At 47.0% G+C, this 17,996-nt stretch overlaps 1 protein-coding gene across 1 annotated transcript in view; it reads right to left on the bottom strand.

Moving 5' to 3' along the window:
* Positions 1 to 17,996, bottom strand: part of SND1 (staphylococcal nuclease and tudor domain containing 1) — a 967,943-nt gene that overhangs the window by 907,546 nt on the left and 42,401 nt on the right. The window contains exons 7-8 of the mRNA XM_082257077.1: positions 1,916 to 2,074; positions 1,250 to 1,356 (exon numbers count right to left, since the gene is read on the bottom strand). Coding sequence (XP_082113203.1) covers positions 1,250 to 1,356; positions 1,916 to 2,074 — 266 coding nt within the window. The remainder of the gene's footprint in view (positions 1 to 1,249; positions 1,357 to 1,915; positions 2,075 to 17,996) is intronic.

The following is a 17,996-nucleotide window of genomic DNA, read 5'->3' as shown; positions in this document are numbered from 1 at the left end:
GGCTCCCTAGCTTGTCCAGCATCCCTGGTGAGGATTCTCCTAGCAGTACATAGGATTTTCCAAACTCCAGAGACCGTTCCCAAGCCACCAAGACCGAAAGCCTGCCATTACGTTAGATTTCTTCAGAAAACCAAAAAATTTGACTTCTGATAGCAGGATGTTGAATTGTAGTTTTCTGGAGTGGAACTGGGCTAAGGAACTGCCTCAATAGATTACCATCAACCCCAATTCTCAGTTCGGAGCAAAGAGTGTCAACTTTTAGACTGAGTCTGCATCAGAGTTTGAGGTTTCCCTAGGGGGAAGGAAAGGCTTCAACTGTTTGACTAGGGCTTTGAGGTTGAAGTCTGAACAAGAAAAATCTTGGTCTCAGGGGGTTTGTCTTTTTGCCTGAGGTTGGAGTATCCTCTGCTGCAGTAAACAAGTAATCTCCCCCAGTGATACTTGTGTCCAATGTAGCTCTGAAGACACTCGTCTTGGGCCATTTGCATGCCTGTTACACAGCCATACACAACAACTAAAAGTTCTCTGCAAGGCTGTGCACTAGCTTAGGACTGTTAGCATGAAAATGATCTTTCATCTTATCTGACCGGTTTATGGTTTTGCCAGAGCATACACTGACACTTGGGGCTATAAGAAAGGAGAGAGGGGAACACAGAAGCTATGCCCACCCCCTCCACTTTGTTGTCCATTTAGAAAAGCAATTGTATTTTGTAAAGGAGTTCAGATACAAAGGCCTCTGTGATTGGGTAGGAGGGGAGTGTGGGGCAGGCATAGCAGCTAAACAAGAATAATGTCAAAGATGCTTAAGCTGGCCACATTTTTCATGCACAAACTCCTTTAGGTTGACCTTCAACTATGTAGCGCAAGGGCCTGCTTGATAGAATACAAATTGAAAGTGTTTTGGTTTGACCTCATGGTTTTTGGTAAATCTAAAAAGGAAAATTGTACAAGATTCTATTATAATGTATGGCTAGCCTTGGACCTTAAGTATCAGCACTGGCTCCCGGAAATACAGTAATAGGGCTCTTCCAGGAGTGCAATAAAAAACCTGTCAGATTTAAAATGCCTCAACACAATTTAGACCCAACACCAAAAATCAGCTTTGCTTTCTTACAATGAACCAGGACTTAAGCTTTTGTGGTTACACTGTGGTCCATTGGCACAGTAAAAGACTGCCTACAATAAGTTCTGAAATTTGACAAACTAAATACCTAGAGTTTAACTCCAACATTATGCAGCTAAGACTTACCGTTCTGCAGCCCGAAGCTTCTCGGATCCCTGCGTATACACGGCTATAGACCAGTCCACACAGCGGGCAAAACCTTCCTTTAGAAGCAGTTCTGTGATATTTCCATTCTAAAATGAAAGTATTAATTTAAAATGAAGCACTGAAACAGAATTATCACATTAAACATGTATTAAAGTGGTTCTTAAGGCAGAATTTACCCCAATTCATTCCCTGAATGAAGGTAAAAATATTCCAGTAGTAGTATCGTCCCCTCACCCCCCTACATACTACCCGAGTACATTCTCGGTACAGCTCTGTGCCCCTCTGCAGCGGTACTGGTCTCTGTTCCTCACAGGATGCCAATGGCTCCCGCTGTTTTTCAAATCCAGCGAGGAAGCGAGGCCAAGCTGTGCTGAGTGTTTCAATGGGCACAGACCAGCTTGGGAGCGAGCCTGCACGCCTGTCCCCATAGAAAGCGGCTTGCCATGGGAGCAGGCCTAGCAGACAGCACTGGTGGGGGACTCCAGAAAAGGAGGTTTAGGGATGTTCTGTTCAATACCATTGAACAGAGCAGGTCATTTTTTATTTTACCAATTTTTTTTTTAATCAAGCCTTTACAATCACTTCAACCATAAACTTGAGCCATCACAATGTCATGCCTGAATCTTAGTAAATGCCAATACGTACAGGATGCAGAATGGTTCCAAGAATATTCTGGTTGTGGCTGCTCTCCAAGATAATCTGCACATCTCTTTGCAGCAAACGTGATTCTGTAAAGAATTTCGCTTCAGCAGCAAAAGGTTCAGGACTCTCTGTACCATCAGATTCCCGCTTAAAAGTTGGGCACTAAAAAGAAAGTTAGGCATTAAACACTAAAAATCCCCAAAAGGAAAACTGTTGAAAAAAAATCTACTTTTAGTTTTGGATAGAGTGAGGTTTGTGTCTGATAGTGCCTAGTTCCTCATTTTGTCCTGGCAACACCTTACACAGATTGTGAGGATCAGTCACCAGGCCAGGAAGGCAAATTGCAATGTTACTCTGGAACATTCTAGGACCGGACTAAAGACTAAAACATTGCACTTTATCCAAGAAAGAAAATCTTCCTTACACTATCCCAAAAAACTATTCAGCATTAAACTATAACCTAATCTAAGAAAGCTAAACACCTTTATTAAAATGTAAATTTTTACTCTGACAAGCTTTACCAGTTGAGTCAAATATGGCAATACACTTACCAATTTCATAACACCAGCTTTCTTTTCTTAAAAGGCCCATTACACTTTTGTTCAATTGGTTAGACACAGTCTTTTGCATTAGGAACCTTTTTGCAAAATAAAAGCTTGGAATCCACTTTTTTTGACAAGTGAGTTAAAGGGATTTAATACAGCCATGTTTCCGAACCAGCAGTCAAGTCTTACTATTTATACTTGCAACATAAGCCCAATACCAAGACAAAAAACATCAGATTTAGACTTGACACTACTTTACAAGTAGCATATTAGCATTCAGGGCTAGATGGAAGCTTAGTATATGACAACTACTATAACAAATCCTCCATTCTTTGAAGCATTTATAATATTTTCCTAATTCTTCCCATTCCCAAAGCAAAATACTAAACATAGAAAAAAAAAAAATGATCAAGTTAATTCAACAAAGTCCAGTGATGTGCAATCGCAAATCCAAACAGTAATATGACGAATCTTAACATGACAGTCATTGCATTAAGGAGCTTCTCTTGATTGCCAGAAGAAAGCAGGATACAAGAGAAGCTCTGAATACATTTCTAAAACTCAAGATATCCAGAAAACAGGAGGAGCAAATGTGAAGATGTCTATCTGGAGCATGGTGAAGGCATGGAGAAAAATTTGGGGTTTGCCATTTGATCAGTATTTCTGGTAAGCCTTTGGTCCAGTTTGAGCGTAGGTGGTCGGGTGTCTTGCATACAGATTTCAAGGATGACATTATGACAGATACTATGACATATGGAAAACTAACGAACTGCTTGAATAAAGTGTGTAAAAACGCTATTCTGAATCTGATAGTGGGTCAGTCATATCTGCACATTTTTAAGAACTGGAAGAGTTTGTAACACTTATACGTAACGCACGTTTGACCTGCACATTGCGAGTGGGTCTTTTGGTGAGTGTTCTACCTGCCTAAGCACATGAGTTGAGAGCCATGTATGATTTTTGTTTGAGTAGTTTATACATTTACTTTCATCCATTAAAAACACTAATTGAGCGGAATTAGAGAAGCTGGACTAGAAGCTTTTTTTTTTTTTTTCAATTATTGAAAAAATCTGATTTTTGTAAGATCTTACCGTAAAATCCTTTTCTCTTAGCTCATTGACAGACGTAGTCTTCTTGATTCACAAGAACTGGTTATGTTGTCTCCGCAGGAGCAGGACTAGGCAGAAAGAAAAAACGTTCTGGCTCCACCCTAGGGGCATTCCCAGAGGGTATATCCTCCCTCTCTCTGCTACAAGGCATCAGTTCTGTCACAAAGCAGCAACAGAGACTTTAACCCAACTCAATGATAGAGGGGCGGGTACTACGTCTGTCAATGAGCTAAGAGAAAAGGATTTTACGGTAAGATCTTACAAAAATCCGATTTTCTCTGTCGCTCATTGACAGACGTAGTCTTCTTGATTCACAAGAACTGGGACATCCAGAAGCAGTGCCACAAATGAGGGGTGGGATTGACCGAAATCAAAATCCAATCTAGAAGGCCCAACCGGTGCCAAACTAGAAGTTTTAAAGGCTCATTATAAAAACAAAGAATGAGACTCAAATGAAAATTTCCAACGGAAAAAAAAACCCTCGAGGCAGACCACTGGTCTCCTCAAATGGCGGCCTGCAAAACCTTGCGGCCAAACGAGGCATCAGACGATGCCATTACATCAACTTTATAATGTTTTGTAAAGGTATGCACCGATGACCAGGTAGCCGCCTTGCACACCTGGACCACTGACGCCTGATGGCGAAAGGCCCATGACGCACTAAGTGCCCGAGTGGAGTGCGCCTTAACAGGGAACGGGGGCTCCCGTCCCTTAATAGAATAAGCCTGTACCACCGTCTGTCTGATCCATTTGGAAATAGTCGCGGCAGATGCAGGCAACCCCTTTTTGGGTCCATCCGGGATCACAAAAAGTGAATCCGTCTTGCGAAACGAGTCTGTCGTTTTCAAGTATACCCTGATCGCCCGGACCACATCCAAGGAGTGTAAAGCAAACTCCCGAGGATGACTGGGCTTAGGCCACAGGGAAGGTAATACAATTTCTTCATTCAGATGAAATTCTGAAACCACTTTTGGTAGGAAGGATGGATTCGGACGAAGAACCACCTTATCTCTATGAACCACCAGATATGGGGAACGACAAGATAAAGCGGCCAGTTCTGACACCCTGCGTGCAGAAGTGATAGCCACCAAGAAGGCCACCTTCTGGGACATCGTAGGTAGAGGAATCTCCCTAATATCTTCAAAGGGAGGTTTCTGAAGAACCGACAATACTAAATTAAGATCCTAGGGTGGTAACGGCGTGCGCACTGGCGGAGCCAGATGTCGCACCCCCTGGATGAAATTCCGCACCAAGGAATGAGTAGCCAAAGGCTTCTGAAAGAAGATAGCTAATGCTGAGACCTGACCCTTGATAGTGCTCAAGGCCAGTTTCTGCTCAACCCCTTGTTGCAGAAAAGCGAATATTCGACTAACCGAATAAGACCGTGGACGGAACCCCAGAGGTTCACACCATGCAATGTAGGACTTCCATGTACGATGATAAATCTTTCTGGAAGTCGCTTTCCTTGCTTTAACTAGAGTAGGAATAACTGAAGCTGACAATCCCTTGTCCTTCAGCACCTGGGTCTCAATAGCCAGGCCGTTAAAGCCAGCGATCGTAAAGCAGGATGGAAGATCGGTCCCTGAGACAGTAGGTCCTCCCTGAGAGGAAGTCTCCACGGGACGTCCGCCACCAGTCTGACCACGTCGGCGTACCAAGCTCGGCGAGGCCAGTCCGGAGCTACCAGGATTACTGGAATTCCTTCCTCCTCTATCCTGCGAAGAAGTCTTGGCAGTAACCCGAGAGGAGGGAAGGCATACATTAGCTGGTATTGCCCCCACGGGGCGATCAGTGCGTCTGCGGTCTCTGCTAGAGGATCGCGGGAGCGAGCCACGAATCTCTGTACTTTCCTGTTGAATCGTAATGCCAACAGATCCACATCCGGGGTGCCCCACCGTAGGCACAACTGGTGGAAAACTTCTGGATGGAGGGACCATTCCCCCTGATCCAGAGTCTGACGGCTGAGATAATCTGCCTGCCAATTCTCCACCCCCGGAATGAACACCGCAGAGATAGCTGGAACAAATCGTTCCGCCCAGCGAAGAATGCAAGCCACTTCTTTGGCCGCTCGGACACTCTTGGTGCCCCCCTGGTGATTGACATAAGCCACGGCCGTGGCGTTGTCCGACTGGATCCGAACCGGGCTGCCCTGGAGCTGCTCGGTCCAGTGAATCAGACAAAGTCTGATGGCTCTCAGTTCCAATACATTTAATCGGCAACCTGAATTCTTCCAGGGACCAAAGTCCCTGGACAGATAACTGACCGAGAATTCCTCCCCATCCGGATAGACTGGCATCCGTGGTCACTATCGTCCAATATATTGGCAGAAATGACTTTCCCTGGCTGAGCATCGGAGACCGAAGCCACCAGACCAGAGACTCTCTGGTCTGTTTGCTCAATCGGATCCGATTGTCCAGGGATTCCGGATTCCGATTCCATCTGAGAAGAATCTCTTGCTGAAGAATTCGGGTATGGGACTGGGCAAATGGGACTGCTTCGAAGGAAGCCACCATCAACCCCAGAACCCTCATGCAAGTTCGAAGAGAAGAAAAGCTGTTGGATAGTAACAACTGGACTGCTGATTGAATCTTCCGGAGTTTCCCTACCGGAAGGAAAACTCTTGTCCTGACTGTGTCTAGAATTAGACCTAGATATTCGAGCCTCTGGGTGGGAACCAGAAATTACTTTTGCTGGTTCACCAGCCACCCGAATTCCTGTAAAGAAATTATAGTAATTTCTATGTTTTGTAGCAGGGTCTGAGGAGACTCTGCATGAAGCAGGAGATCGTCTAGGTAACCTAGAATCGATATGCCTCTTTGGCGCAGTAGTGCCAACATAGGGGCCAACACCTTTGTGAAGACCCGCGGAGCCGTGGCGAGACCGAAAGGTAACGCCACAAACTGATAGTGGTTCTCTTCTACGGAAAAGCGTAGAAATCGCTGATGTCCTGCGAAAATGGGAATGTGAAGATAGGCGTCCTTGATGTCTATGGACGCTAGGACATCCCCTGGATGCAGGAAGGCTGCTACTGTGCGAATGGATTCCATCTTGAATTTCCTTATGTTGAGAAAGGAATTGAGTGCCCTTAAGTCCAGAATTGGACGCACTTTGCCCTCTTTCCTGGGTATTGTAAATAGGTTTGAATAAAACCCTTGAAAACGTTCTGTCCAAGGAACGTGGACTACCACTCCTTGTTGTAGTAAATCCGTGACTGCTCTCCGCAGATCTTCTAAACGATCCGGGGATAGTCGGATATTGGAAGGGAAGAATCGCGCCGGTGGGAGAGATCGAAACTCGATCTTGTACCCTGACCTTATGACTTCGCAAACCCACTTGTCCGGGATTCTGGAAAGCCATGGATCCGGGAACCGGCGAAGACGTCCCCCCACCCCAATTATGGGTGGGGGCGCACCTTCAGGCTTTGGATGATTTATCTTCAGGTCTGGAGGGGGCCGGCTTTTGCTTGCCCGACCAACGTCCCCTGAAGCCTCCTGAAGGAGCTTTGGAGGACTTAATTTTTTCACCCGCGGGACGAAAAAACTTTGTGAGCAGAGAAAGAAGGCCCTCGTCTTTGACGAGTTCCTTTACCCTTAACATTTTGCGGTAAAAAGGTGCTCTTTCCACCCATGAGATCCTTAATGATCTCATCTAAGTTGGCTCCAAATAGACGCTCTCCTAAAAAGGGGATATTAGCCAATGCTTTTTTGGAACCTTGGTCGGCTAACCAACCTTTTAGCCACAGTGTACGCCTGAGAACCACTGCTGAAACTGATGCTCGCGCCAATCATGGAGTGGCGTCTAACGCCGCATCACACACAAACTGTAACCCCTGTATCATTTGTTCCAACAAATCTGATACCGCCTGAGGGACCTCTTCTAAGTCCCGGCGTAACCACTTGGTCCATTCAGTTACAGTCTGCGAAACCAGACCAATAGCAATTATTGGTCTGAAAGCTGATCCAATCAAGGAAAACATGGTGCGAGACATAGGTTCTATCTTGCGATCCACTGGATCTTTAAAAGACGGAGCGTCTTCTAAAGGAATAACCGTGGCTTTATTCAATCTAGCAATTGGTGAATCCACCACAGGTGGTTCTGTCCATTTCTTAATGAGGGTTTCCTCAAACGGATAACGCCTGTTAATGCGTTTAGAAATAGCAGAGGTGCGTTTTGGCAGACTCCATTCTTCTTTGATTGGATTGCCAAAACATTTGGGCAATGGAAAAACCTTTGCCACTTTGATGCGTTTTTTAGTCCCAAAAGGGATTTCAGTTTCAGCTATTTCCGACGGAATACCCTGAAATCTTAAGGTTTCTTGAACAGATACAATGAGTGCGTTTACCAACGCTTCCTCTCTGGCTATGGCTGATGCCGAAACATCCTCCTCACTGTCTGAAGAGACAGTACCCGAGACACCGATCCCAGATGAAGTACCTGCAACTGCAGAAATAGGCTCAGAGTCTGAATCCGAGGTTTCAGATAATAAGGGGTTAGGCGGGGGTCGCTTTCTTGCGCCCTGTCCCTGACAAGCCACTTCCACCCGGGACACAAAAGTTTCCATAATAGCTGACAATTATTCAACCGTCAGTGGGGTGCTGGAGGATCCTGCAGACACCTCGAGGGGATCCGGTGGAGATAAATGAGTGGCAGGGTCCATGTTAATTCAGGACACCTCTGCCAGAAAAAACAAAAAAAACTTTTTTTTTTTTTTTTAAATAAAAAAATACCTCTTTTTTTATGTGTCTCCCCCTAGCGCAATAGCGCCCCTCAGAGTACCTGCTTCTCGATCCCCACAGAGAGAGAGAGGGACCCCCAAGGCTCACCACCCGATGCAGAGAAGTTTCCAACCAACTGCAGTCAGCGTCTGTCTTTTACAGACTGGAAAGAGCTGTGTTCGTTTTCCCGGGTAGAAAGGACGTGGCTCCGCCCCCTGTGTACGCCTTCCGGCGTTCCCAGCTCTCCACGAGGTAGCTGGGCTCAAACATGGCCGCCCCCATACGGGAGACAATAGACTCCAAAAACATGGCGGCCGGCGTGACCTGAGGACATTCATGCACCCGGTCTACGGCAAAATGGCGGCGGACTGCCGAAATCGTTTTTCCCAGCACATCCACCTGCATCTCTGCTAAGTGGCGGTTTATCGATCTGCAGGAGGTACACTACAATTAAGGTAGGATTATACCTCCTATGTCTGCTGTAATACTACAGTCTGCTGGGTAGAGTGTTAGCTCTCAAACCAAGTCCACTTCCCACCAAACACATACTGTATTTACAAGGGGGACTTTTAGTGTCAGATATATACTGACCATGTATGGAGGGGCCCATAATTCATACTGCCTCATAACGAGGAAAAAAGGGAACGTTTACTCACCATACCGAACCGACAGGCACCCTCTCTTCACAATACCCTCTCCACCGGGGTGGGGGGTTGTGGACCACTCCGGACGCCTCGACTCTCTGGTTCCTGGCGTCCAAGCGAGACTTTTAACTCGCAAGGTCAGTCCCTCCAATGGGACTCCGTCGCGGCCGACCCAGCGCGGAGCTCTGGTCTGCACGCGCTCGTAGGCAGAAACCGGGGTGACCACTGGATCTCAACATCCAGCCCGTCGCCCGGCCCCGCATACTTACTTGAATGTGTCGCGGCCGACCAAGCGCAATGCAATGGTCTGCGCGCGCTCGTAGGCCGGCTGGGGTGACCACTAGTGTCGCCCAGTCCGGCATATTTGCTTGAAGATCTCACAGGAAAAAAACACTGGAGAAAAACTACCTAAATATTTTTTCTAAAGAAAAAATCTTGCCAGGACCAAAAAGATCCCAGCAAGGAACTTAGGTCCTTACTCCTGACTAGACAGAAAAAAACTGATGCCTTGTAGCAGAGAGAGGGAGGATATACCCTCAGGGACTGCCCCTAAGGTGGAGCCAGAACGTTTTTTCTTTCTGCCTAGTCCTGCTCCTGCGGAGACAACATAACCAGTTCTTGTGAATCAAGAAGACTACGTCTGTCAATGAGCGACAGAGAAATATATATATTTCTTTATCATCTCCCTGCCATGCCACAGCCACACAGCTGAAGGCCCCTTTCACACAGGCTGTCTGATCAGGTCCGCTTGTCAGTTTCTCAGGCAGACCTGATCGGACCCTTCAATCCCCTCTATGGAGTAGTAATCTGCCGCCATCTGATCCTGTCCGCCAAAAACAGACGGATGGTGGTTCTATTTTCTATCACATGGATTGGATCAGATGGCATCGGATGGAAACAGATGGTCTGTTTCCATCCGATTGCCCTATAGAGGAGAGCGGGGTTCCAGTCGTAATTTATGTGTAAATTTAGTATCAGTTTGTTTTTTTTTTTAAATAAAGCTTGGTTGTTTTTAATAAAAAAAAAAAAAAAAAAAACTGGCTCCTAACTTTTAGCTGGCTCCTAGATTTCAGGCAAAATTTGTCAAGCCCCGAGTTAGGGTCTGCAGATGATATGGTGACTTGCTATGGCCTGAAGCTTACGCATGTATTTGCAAATGTGTGCAACTAAACTCCTGCTTTTAACGCATACTGTTAGACAGGTTAATTCGGTTGGTCGCTGGCTGGATGCCAAGTAGTGACTGGAAATCCCCTTGCTTTTTTGATCTGCGTTTGCCCTTCCAGTGCTCCTTACTGTTAAGACCAGTTATAGGTGGGGGAGGTGACCACTTTTTGCAGCCCTCAGAGACACCCCCAGGACAAGGTAACAAAACCCCCACACCCACCACCAGTTGAGCACCACAGAGCGCCCCCAAAATTGCAAGGGCCATCCTTATCGGCCAGGGGAACACTACAGAAACCGCCACTTTCTGCCTTCCCCTAGGAGTGGGCCCACATGACACCCCCCACAGGTCGACTGTCCCAGGGAGAGGGGGGGGGGGGTAGCATCACTCACCATATCATGGACCGCCGGCTCCTCTCCAATACGGAACACCTCCCATCCTGAGTGGGGGTGCCGTCAGCCAAGAAGGGATGCTAGCAACACACAGCCGTTAGTTGAGACGTCCCGGCGAAGATGGGTTCTCCGCAGGCTCGTCCCCATCCTCAGGGGCACTGTTGTGGCGAGGCCCGGGCGTACCAATGACCTGCGACACTCGTTGGATGGCTGGAACACCGTAAGGATCTATATTATCCAGTGCAAGGCCCAGCTCTGCTGTCGCTTGTAGTCCTCCAGGGATCCCCCTAACTGCGATAGTGAGTGAGGAAAAAAATAAAATGAACGTTTCTCAAAAGAAAAAAATAAACTGATGACATAGGTCCTACTCCTAAGCTAGGCAGCATGAAATTGAAGAGCAGCACCTAGTGGCTGATGGGTAATGGCTGAGGAACAGCCCCCTAGAGGTGTGTTGTGTGTAAAAGTTTGTTAACCTTTTCACTAGCTAGCCTGCTCCTGCAGAGAGGGCACATTACCCAATGGTGAAGGAATACTGAATGGGCTGCGACTGTCAAGAGGACGCAAGAGAAATACACAAGAGGCAGGAGCCTCTGCAACTGCAGCCGCCAAAACTTTGATGCAGAGATGAGGACATCCACCTTATAAAACTTGTGAATGTGTGTACAGACGACCACGTAGCCGCCTTGTACACCTCACCACCTGGCCAACTGACGCCTGATGACGGGAGGCCCAAGAGGCACTAAGCCCTCGAAGAATGCACTTTGTTAGGGAAAGGAGGAACCCTTCCCTTAATAGTATAGGCCTTCACCAATGACTAGTAGTAAAGCAAATCTCCTGCGCTCAAGTAGAATATGACGGAGGGAAGAGGGATACTTCAGACTCAAGTGGAAAAAAGCCAATGGTCTTGCTGCCCCCTCAGGATCAAGGGTATCCAAAACCAACAGAGAAAAGAAAAAGGGGTGCACCGACCTAGTGCATCACCACTAAAACCATTAAAATATTGTAAAGTATACAATATACTCACAAAGCAGGTGTGATAGTACACACAACACTGCATATAAAATCTCCAAGGTAGCCAAGGTCCCACATGTAGCTGAATGGCATGCAGAGTGCCATATGGGGCTGCTGTGGCTGGGCTGACGCGTTTCAGGGGCGAACCCCCCTTCCTCCGAGCCAGAAAGGTTGCTGCTGGGCCACACTCCGGAAGGCCAGGGATTAAATGGGAGCTGGCCACACCCCTTCCTGTTCCACCCCAGCCCTGGGAGTGGAGGGGATAAAGTGAATGGGGGTGGGGGAAAGGGGGAGGGGGAAAGAGGGGAGGGGGAAAGAGGGGAGGGGGAAAGAGGGGAGGGGGAAAGAGGGGAGGGGGAAAGAGGGGAGGGGGAAAGAGGGGAGGGGGATAGAGGGGAGGGGGAAAGAGGGGAGGGAGGGAAAGGAACATGGACGGGGGGGATGGGTGTAAAATCCCACCTTGGCCAGAACCCCCACCTTCCGAGGCTAAGCCAGACTGTAATCAGCAGTATAAAAAAGCAACTAATGAAACACTTAGTTTAGAACACAGAGGGGAGAGAATAAGAAACCAAATGTAACAATCAATAATTAGACATTACGGATTAGATATTTGCATTCAGTGACATGAGTACATGTAGATTCAAATGGATATTACGAAAACTCATACCTTCCATACAATGGCAAAGATATTAACATTGTCCATAGTAATGCAGTACATGATGGTACGATGGAAAACTACAAGACAGACGGAATGGTCTATACATGTAGCCTATTTTTATATATATGGTGCCTGAGTCTACTGTAGGGGCATAGGGGCTATGGTGGGCTTACCGATGGTCTTTGACTAAATGGCAGTGCCGTCCCTTTGGAACGCACGCCAACCGGCACCCGGAAGCCGAAAACCGGAAGTGCGGGTGGATGCGTTCCACCGCGTCCTTCGTCACTTCTGCTCATCCGCTATGGGCCCCTGCACGGTCCAACAAGCGTCAGACCGCTGATGCTATGGGCCAGCAGGGAGCATGAGCAGAACGGCACTCGCCTGGACCCGCCCACCTCCCCAAAACGATAATGGTAAGTATATGCTCGTGAATACACGACCAGATATATGCCTGGGAAACAAAATCCATATGACAAATGGTCCATAGACACAGAGGCTCAGGAACATGGGCAAAAAATATAATAAAATAAAAATTAAAAATGCATCTCACATAAGTACCAATGATGACAATAGTTAAGATGGTAAAAGCAAAGAATGGTCATTGCATTACTATTAATCGCAGATGGCCAAAGGAGGGACGGGCTGTGAACAAAGGATAAAGGTGGGACCTACATGACCAAACCTATGTGCACATACACATTTGTGCAGAGCTCAAGGTGGCTATGGGAAGAGTATCTCCATATGAACATGTGATATATGATGGAATATGATAAAGACAAATACTGTCTCCTTTACAAAAGTATACATATGCTGATGAAAAAGGGGACTTGAGAGAGCTATGCTCATACATCCACACAGCCAAAGGTCATATTACAAGATAACGGATTCGATATAAACATATGATCATAAATATGTGTCAACCGGTCCATGGACAATCTGGGGCCCTGAAAAAACCTTGTCCTAATGTCAGCATTGGTGTCAAGTGTGCTTGCATAATAATGCAAGACACATGGCCGTAGATCACTCAAAAGAGCAACCGACACAGGAGATGGAAAACAAAGGGACACACTTAGGGGTGACAGACCCAGCCCCCAAACCCAAACAATAGGATCACAGAAAATAAGAGAAGAGAGATTCACACAACCGTGTGAAGCTCAATCTCCTCATTCAAGCCCTTGGGGGCAAGGGACCCCAGGGTGAAGATCCAATACGCCTCCCTGGTACAGAGCCTTTGATATTTCAGACCGCCATCCAGATCTTTGTTGATTGCCTCAATACCAAAGACTTTCAGACCCTCAGTGCTGCTATTGTGTGCATCCAGAAAATGTCGGGGGTACGGCCAACATAGAGGCCACAGGGACACAAGATCCCATAGACCGCATCAATTGCGGCACCACTCATGTGGTCTATGGGATCTTGTGCCCCTGTGGCCTCCTTTATGTTGGCCGTACCACTAGACCGTTGAGGGTAAGGATTGGTGAACACAAGTGGTATTACCCTCCGGAAAGACAAGTACTCTGTCCCCCGGCATTTTCTGGATGCACACAATAGCAGCACTGAGGGTCTGAGAGTCTTTGGTATTGAGGCCATCAACAAAGATCTGGATGGCGGTCTGAAATATCAAAGGCTCTGTACCAGGGAGGCGTATTGGATCTTCACCCTGGGGTCCCTTGCCCCCAAGGGCTTGAATGAGGAGATTGAGCTTCACACGGTTGTGTGAATCTCTCTTCTCATTTTCTGTGGTCCTATTGTTTGGGCTTGGGGGCTGGGTCTGTCACCCCTCAGTGTGTCCCTTTGTTTTCCATCTCCTATGTCGATTTCTCTTTTGAGTGATCTACGGCCATGTGTCTTGCATTATTATGCAAGCACACTTGACACCAATGCTGACATTAGGACAAGGTTTTTTCAGGGCCCTAGATTGTCCATGGACTTGACACATTTATGATCATATGTTTATACCGGATCCGTTATCTTGTAATATGACCTTTGGCTGTGTGGATGTATGAGCATACCTCTCTCAAGTCCCCTTTTTCATCAGCATATGTATACTTTTGTAAAGGAGACAGTATTTGTCTTTATCATATTCCATCATATATCACATATGTTCATATGGAGATACTCTCCCCATAGCCACCTTGAGCTCTGTACAAATGTGTATGTGCACATAGGTTGGTCATATAGGTCCCACCTTTATCCTTTGTTGGCAGCCCGTACCTCCTTTGGCCATCTGCGATTAATAGTAAGATGGTAAAAGCAAAGAATGGTCCATTGCATTAACTATTATCATTGGTACTTATGTGAGATGCATTTTTAATTTTTATTCATATTTTATTATATTTTTTGCCCATGTTCCTGAGCCTCTGTGTCTATGGACCATTTATGTCATATGGATTTATGTATACCCTACAGCATTTAAGGTCGGTGGATATAGGCACTGTTATTATCATAATTGCCGTTGTATGGAAGGTATGGGAATGATTTTTCGTAAAAACCATTTGAATCTACATGTACTCATGTCACTGAATGAGAGTATCTAATCCGTAATGTCTAATTGTTACATTTGGTTTCTTATTCTCCCCTCTGTGTTCTAAACTAAGTGTTTCATTAGCTGCTTTTTTATACTGCTGATTACGTAGTCTGGCGTAGCCTCGGAAGGTGGGGGTTCTGGCCTAGGTGGGATTTTACACCCATCCCCCCGTCCATGTTCCTTCCCCCCCCACTCCCAGGGCTGGGGTGGAACAGGAAGGGGTGTGGCCAGCTCCCATTTAATCCCTGGCCTTCCAGAGTGTGGCCCAGCAGCGACTTTTCTGGCTCTGAGGAAGGGGGTTCGCCCCTGAAACTCGTCAACTCAGCCAAAGCAGGCCCATACAGCACTCTGCATGCCATTCAGCTACGTGTGGGACCTTGGCTACCTTGGAGATTTTATATGCAATGTCGATGTGTGTACCATCACACCTGCTTTGCGAGTGTATTGTATACTTTTTAATATTTTAATAAATGGTTTTAGTGGTGATGTACTAGGTCGGTGCACCCCTTTTCTTTTGTCTCTTCACCAATGACTGTCTGACACAGCAGATGCAGCCTGCCCCTTACGAGATCCATCCCTAAGGACAAACGGATTTACGACTCAACAAATCAGTCGCCACCAGGTACACTGGTTGTCCGAACCACATCCAAGGAGTGTAAGGCAATTTCTTTAGTATGTTTCAGCTGAGAGCACAAAGACTGCAAACACAATATCCTCGTTTAAATGAAACCCCGAGACAACCTTAAAAAGGAACGCCTGACCGGGTCGTAACACTGTCCTTGTGAACCAAGGTGACCAGATAACGCAGCCAACTCCGACACCCTACGTGCAGAAATAATAGCCACCAAAAAGGCCACCTCCTGTGACAGAGTGAGCAGAGGAAGTCCACGCATATTTTCAAAAGGAGACTTTTGAAGTACCAATACCAAATTGAGATCCCACTGAGGTACCAGGGATCTCACCAGAGGGGTCAGATGGCGAACCCCTTGCACAAAAGTGTGAACCAAGGAAATTTCAGCCAACGGTCTTTGGAAAAAATATAGCCAAGGCAGAAATCTGGCCCTTGATGCCCAGAGTCAAACGTTGATCTACACCTAGTTTTAGAAACTCTAGCAGACGAGACATAGAAAAGGAACGGGGAGAAACCCCACCGGGACGCGCACCAGTAATGTATGCCCTCCAAACTCCATAAACCTTCCTGGAAGTAGATTTCTTAGCTTTCAACAGAGTAGGAATCAGACTCCGACAGCCCTCTTTCCTTTAGCACCTGGCTTTCAATAACCATGAAGTTAAAGTCAGCGACTGTGAAGCAGGATGGAAGATCGGTCGTTGACAGAAGATCCTCTCAGAGGTAGTTTCCAAGTAGCGTCGACTACCAGCCTTACTAGGCCTGAGTATCAAGGCCAGCAAGACTGGTCTGATGCCACCAGAATGACCGGAATACCTTCTACCTCGATTCTGCATAGCAGTTTTGACAAAATTTGTATTTGGGGAAAGGCGTAAATCAGACGATAATGACCTCAAGGGGCCACCAGGGCATCTGCCAGAGGATCAGACACCTTGACAGGAACCTCTGCACGTTCATGTTGAGACAGGAGGCCAACAGGTCCACATCTGAAATCCCCCACCGGAGACCCAGTTGATGAAACCCAGTTGAGATCAAACGACTGCCGACTGAGGCAGTCCGCCTGCCAATTCTCTACCCCTGGAATATGCACAGCAGAGAGGGCCAGAACATTATGCCCAGCTTAGGATGCCAGCTACATCCCGGGCTGCCAGGACACTTGTTCCCCCTTGATATATGCCACAGCCGTGGCATTATCCGATTGTACCCTTATCTGGCACCCCTGCAGGCGATTGAGACAGAAAGCCTGATCATCCGAATTTCCAGGACGTTGATGGGCAGACTGGACTACTACTAGTCCAAACTCCTTGAGCCGAGTAAACGCCCAAGTCCCCTCCCCACCCGGACAGGTTGGCATCCGTGGAAACCACTGTCCAATACACTGGGAAAAGGAATTTCTCTAGCCGAAGCGCCGTGGAGCGGAGCCACCAGGTCAGGGCTTCTTGTACCCCAGCTCAACAGGATCAGATTGTTTAGTGACTGGGAATCCTTGTTCCATTTCCCAAGAATCTCCCTTTGCAGAGGTCTGGTATGTACCTGAGCAAACAGAACCTCTTCGAAGGTGGAAACCATCAGGCACAGCACTTGCATGCAAGTCCTGAGAGACAACCAACGGTTTGACAACAGGAGTCGAATCACATCCTGCAAATTCAGCAGTTTGGCATGTGGAAGAAACACCCGGGCAGAGGCTGAATCCAGCGTCAAGCCCAGGTAGTCCACAGCAGCTTGGTGGAAGGAGTCCGAGTTGATTTTTGAAAATTCATAAAGTAATGTCCAAATAGACTTCTAGAGCCGATGAAGACACTGCACACAGAAGCACATCATCTAAGTATCCCAACACCGTGATGTCCTGCCTGAGCAAGGCCAACACCGGGGCCAACCCTTTCGTGAACACCGAGCAACTGAGGCGAAACCAAACAAATTGATAGTGCTCCTCGCCCACGGCAAAGCAGAGAAAATGCTGGTATCTGACATATTGGGATATGAAAGCAATAGTCCTTTATCGATAGAAAGTCCTCTTGAAGGAATGCCACTACTGTGCGGAACGGACTCCATACGAACTTTCTGAACCCGCACAAGGTTGAGGTCCAAGACTTTGCGGACCTTGCCTTCCTTCCTGGGAACAGTAAACGGATTTAAATAGGTCTTTAAAACGTTCCGACTCTGGAACCGACCAGTACTTCGACCATATCATGCAGCGAAGGATCACTGCCATCACAGATGCTCTGCCAGCCAAAGGGGCCGCATCCAAGGAAGCGACACAGATGTACTGTAGCCCTTGAATCAACTGCAAGCTCCGGAGGATGTTTATCCCTATCCAGATCCTGAAGTAAAATGTTTGCTCATGCTGTCAAAGTCTAGGATGCCAAGGTGATGGCAAACACTTGCCTCAAAATTGAACCAGTCGCGGTGAAAAGGTATCAGACCAGAGCCTCAGCTCTAATGTCCACAGGGTCCTTAAAGGACAGGGAATCCTCCAACGGTAAAAGTGTGACCTTAATTAACCTGGAATCCTGAGTTCACCGTTGGTGGAACTGTCAAGCTTCAAAAAGAAGGATTTCTAGCAAAGCACTTACGTATTCCAAACCATGCGTTTCAGGGATCCCCACTGACTAGTGACAATCTCGCCAAAATAGGCAGAAAAGGAAACCCCTTATTCACCTTGGATCATCTGCAGGTGCCAAACTGCACCAGCA

This window comes from Pelophylax lessonae (assembly GCF_965119305.1).
Source record: "Pelophylax lessonae genome assembly, chromosome: 4".
Taxonomy (NCBI): Eukaryota; Metazoa; Chordata; class Amphibia; order Anura; family Ranidae; genus Pelophylax; species Pelophylax lessonae.
The sequence above is the reverse complement of the archived record's forward strand: the minus strand, read 5'-3'. Positions and strand labels throughout refer to the sequence as shown.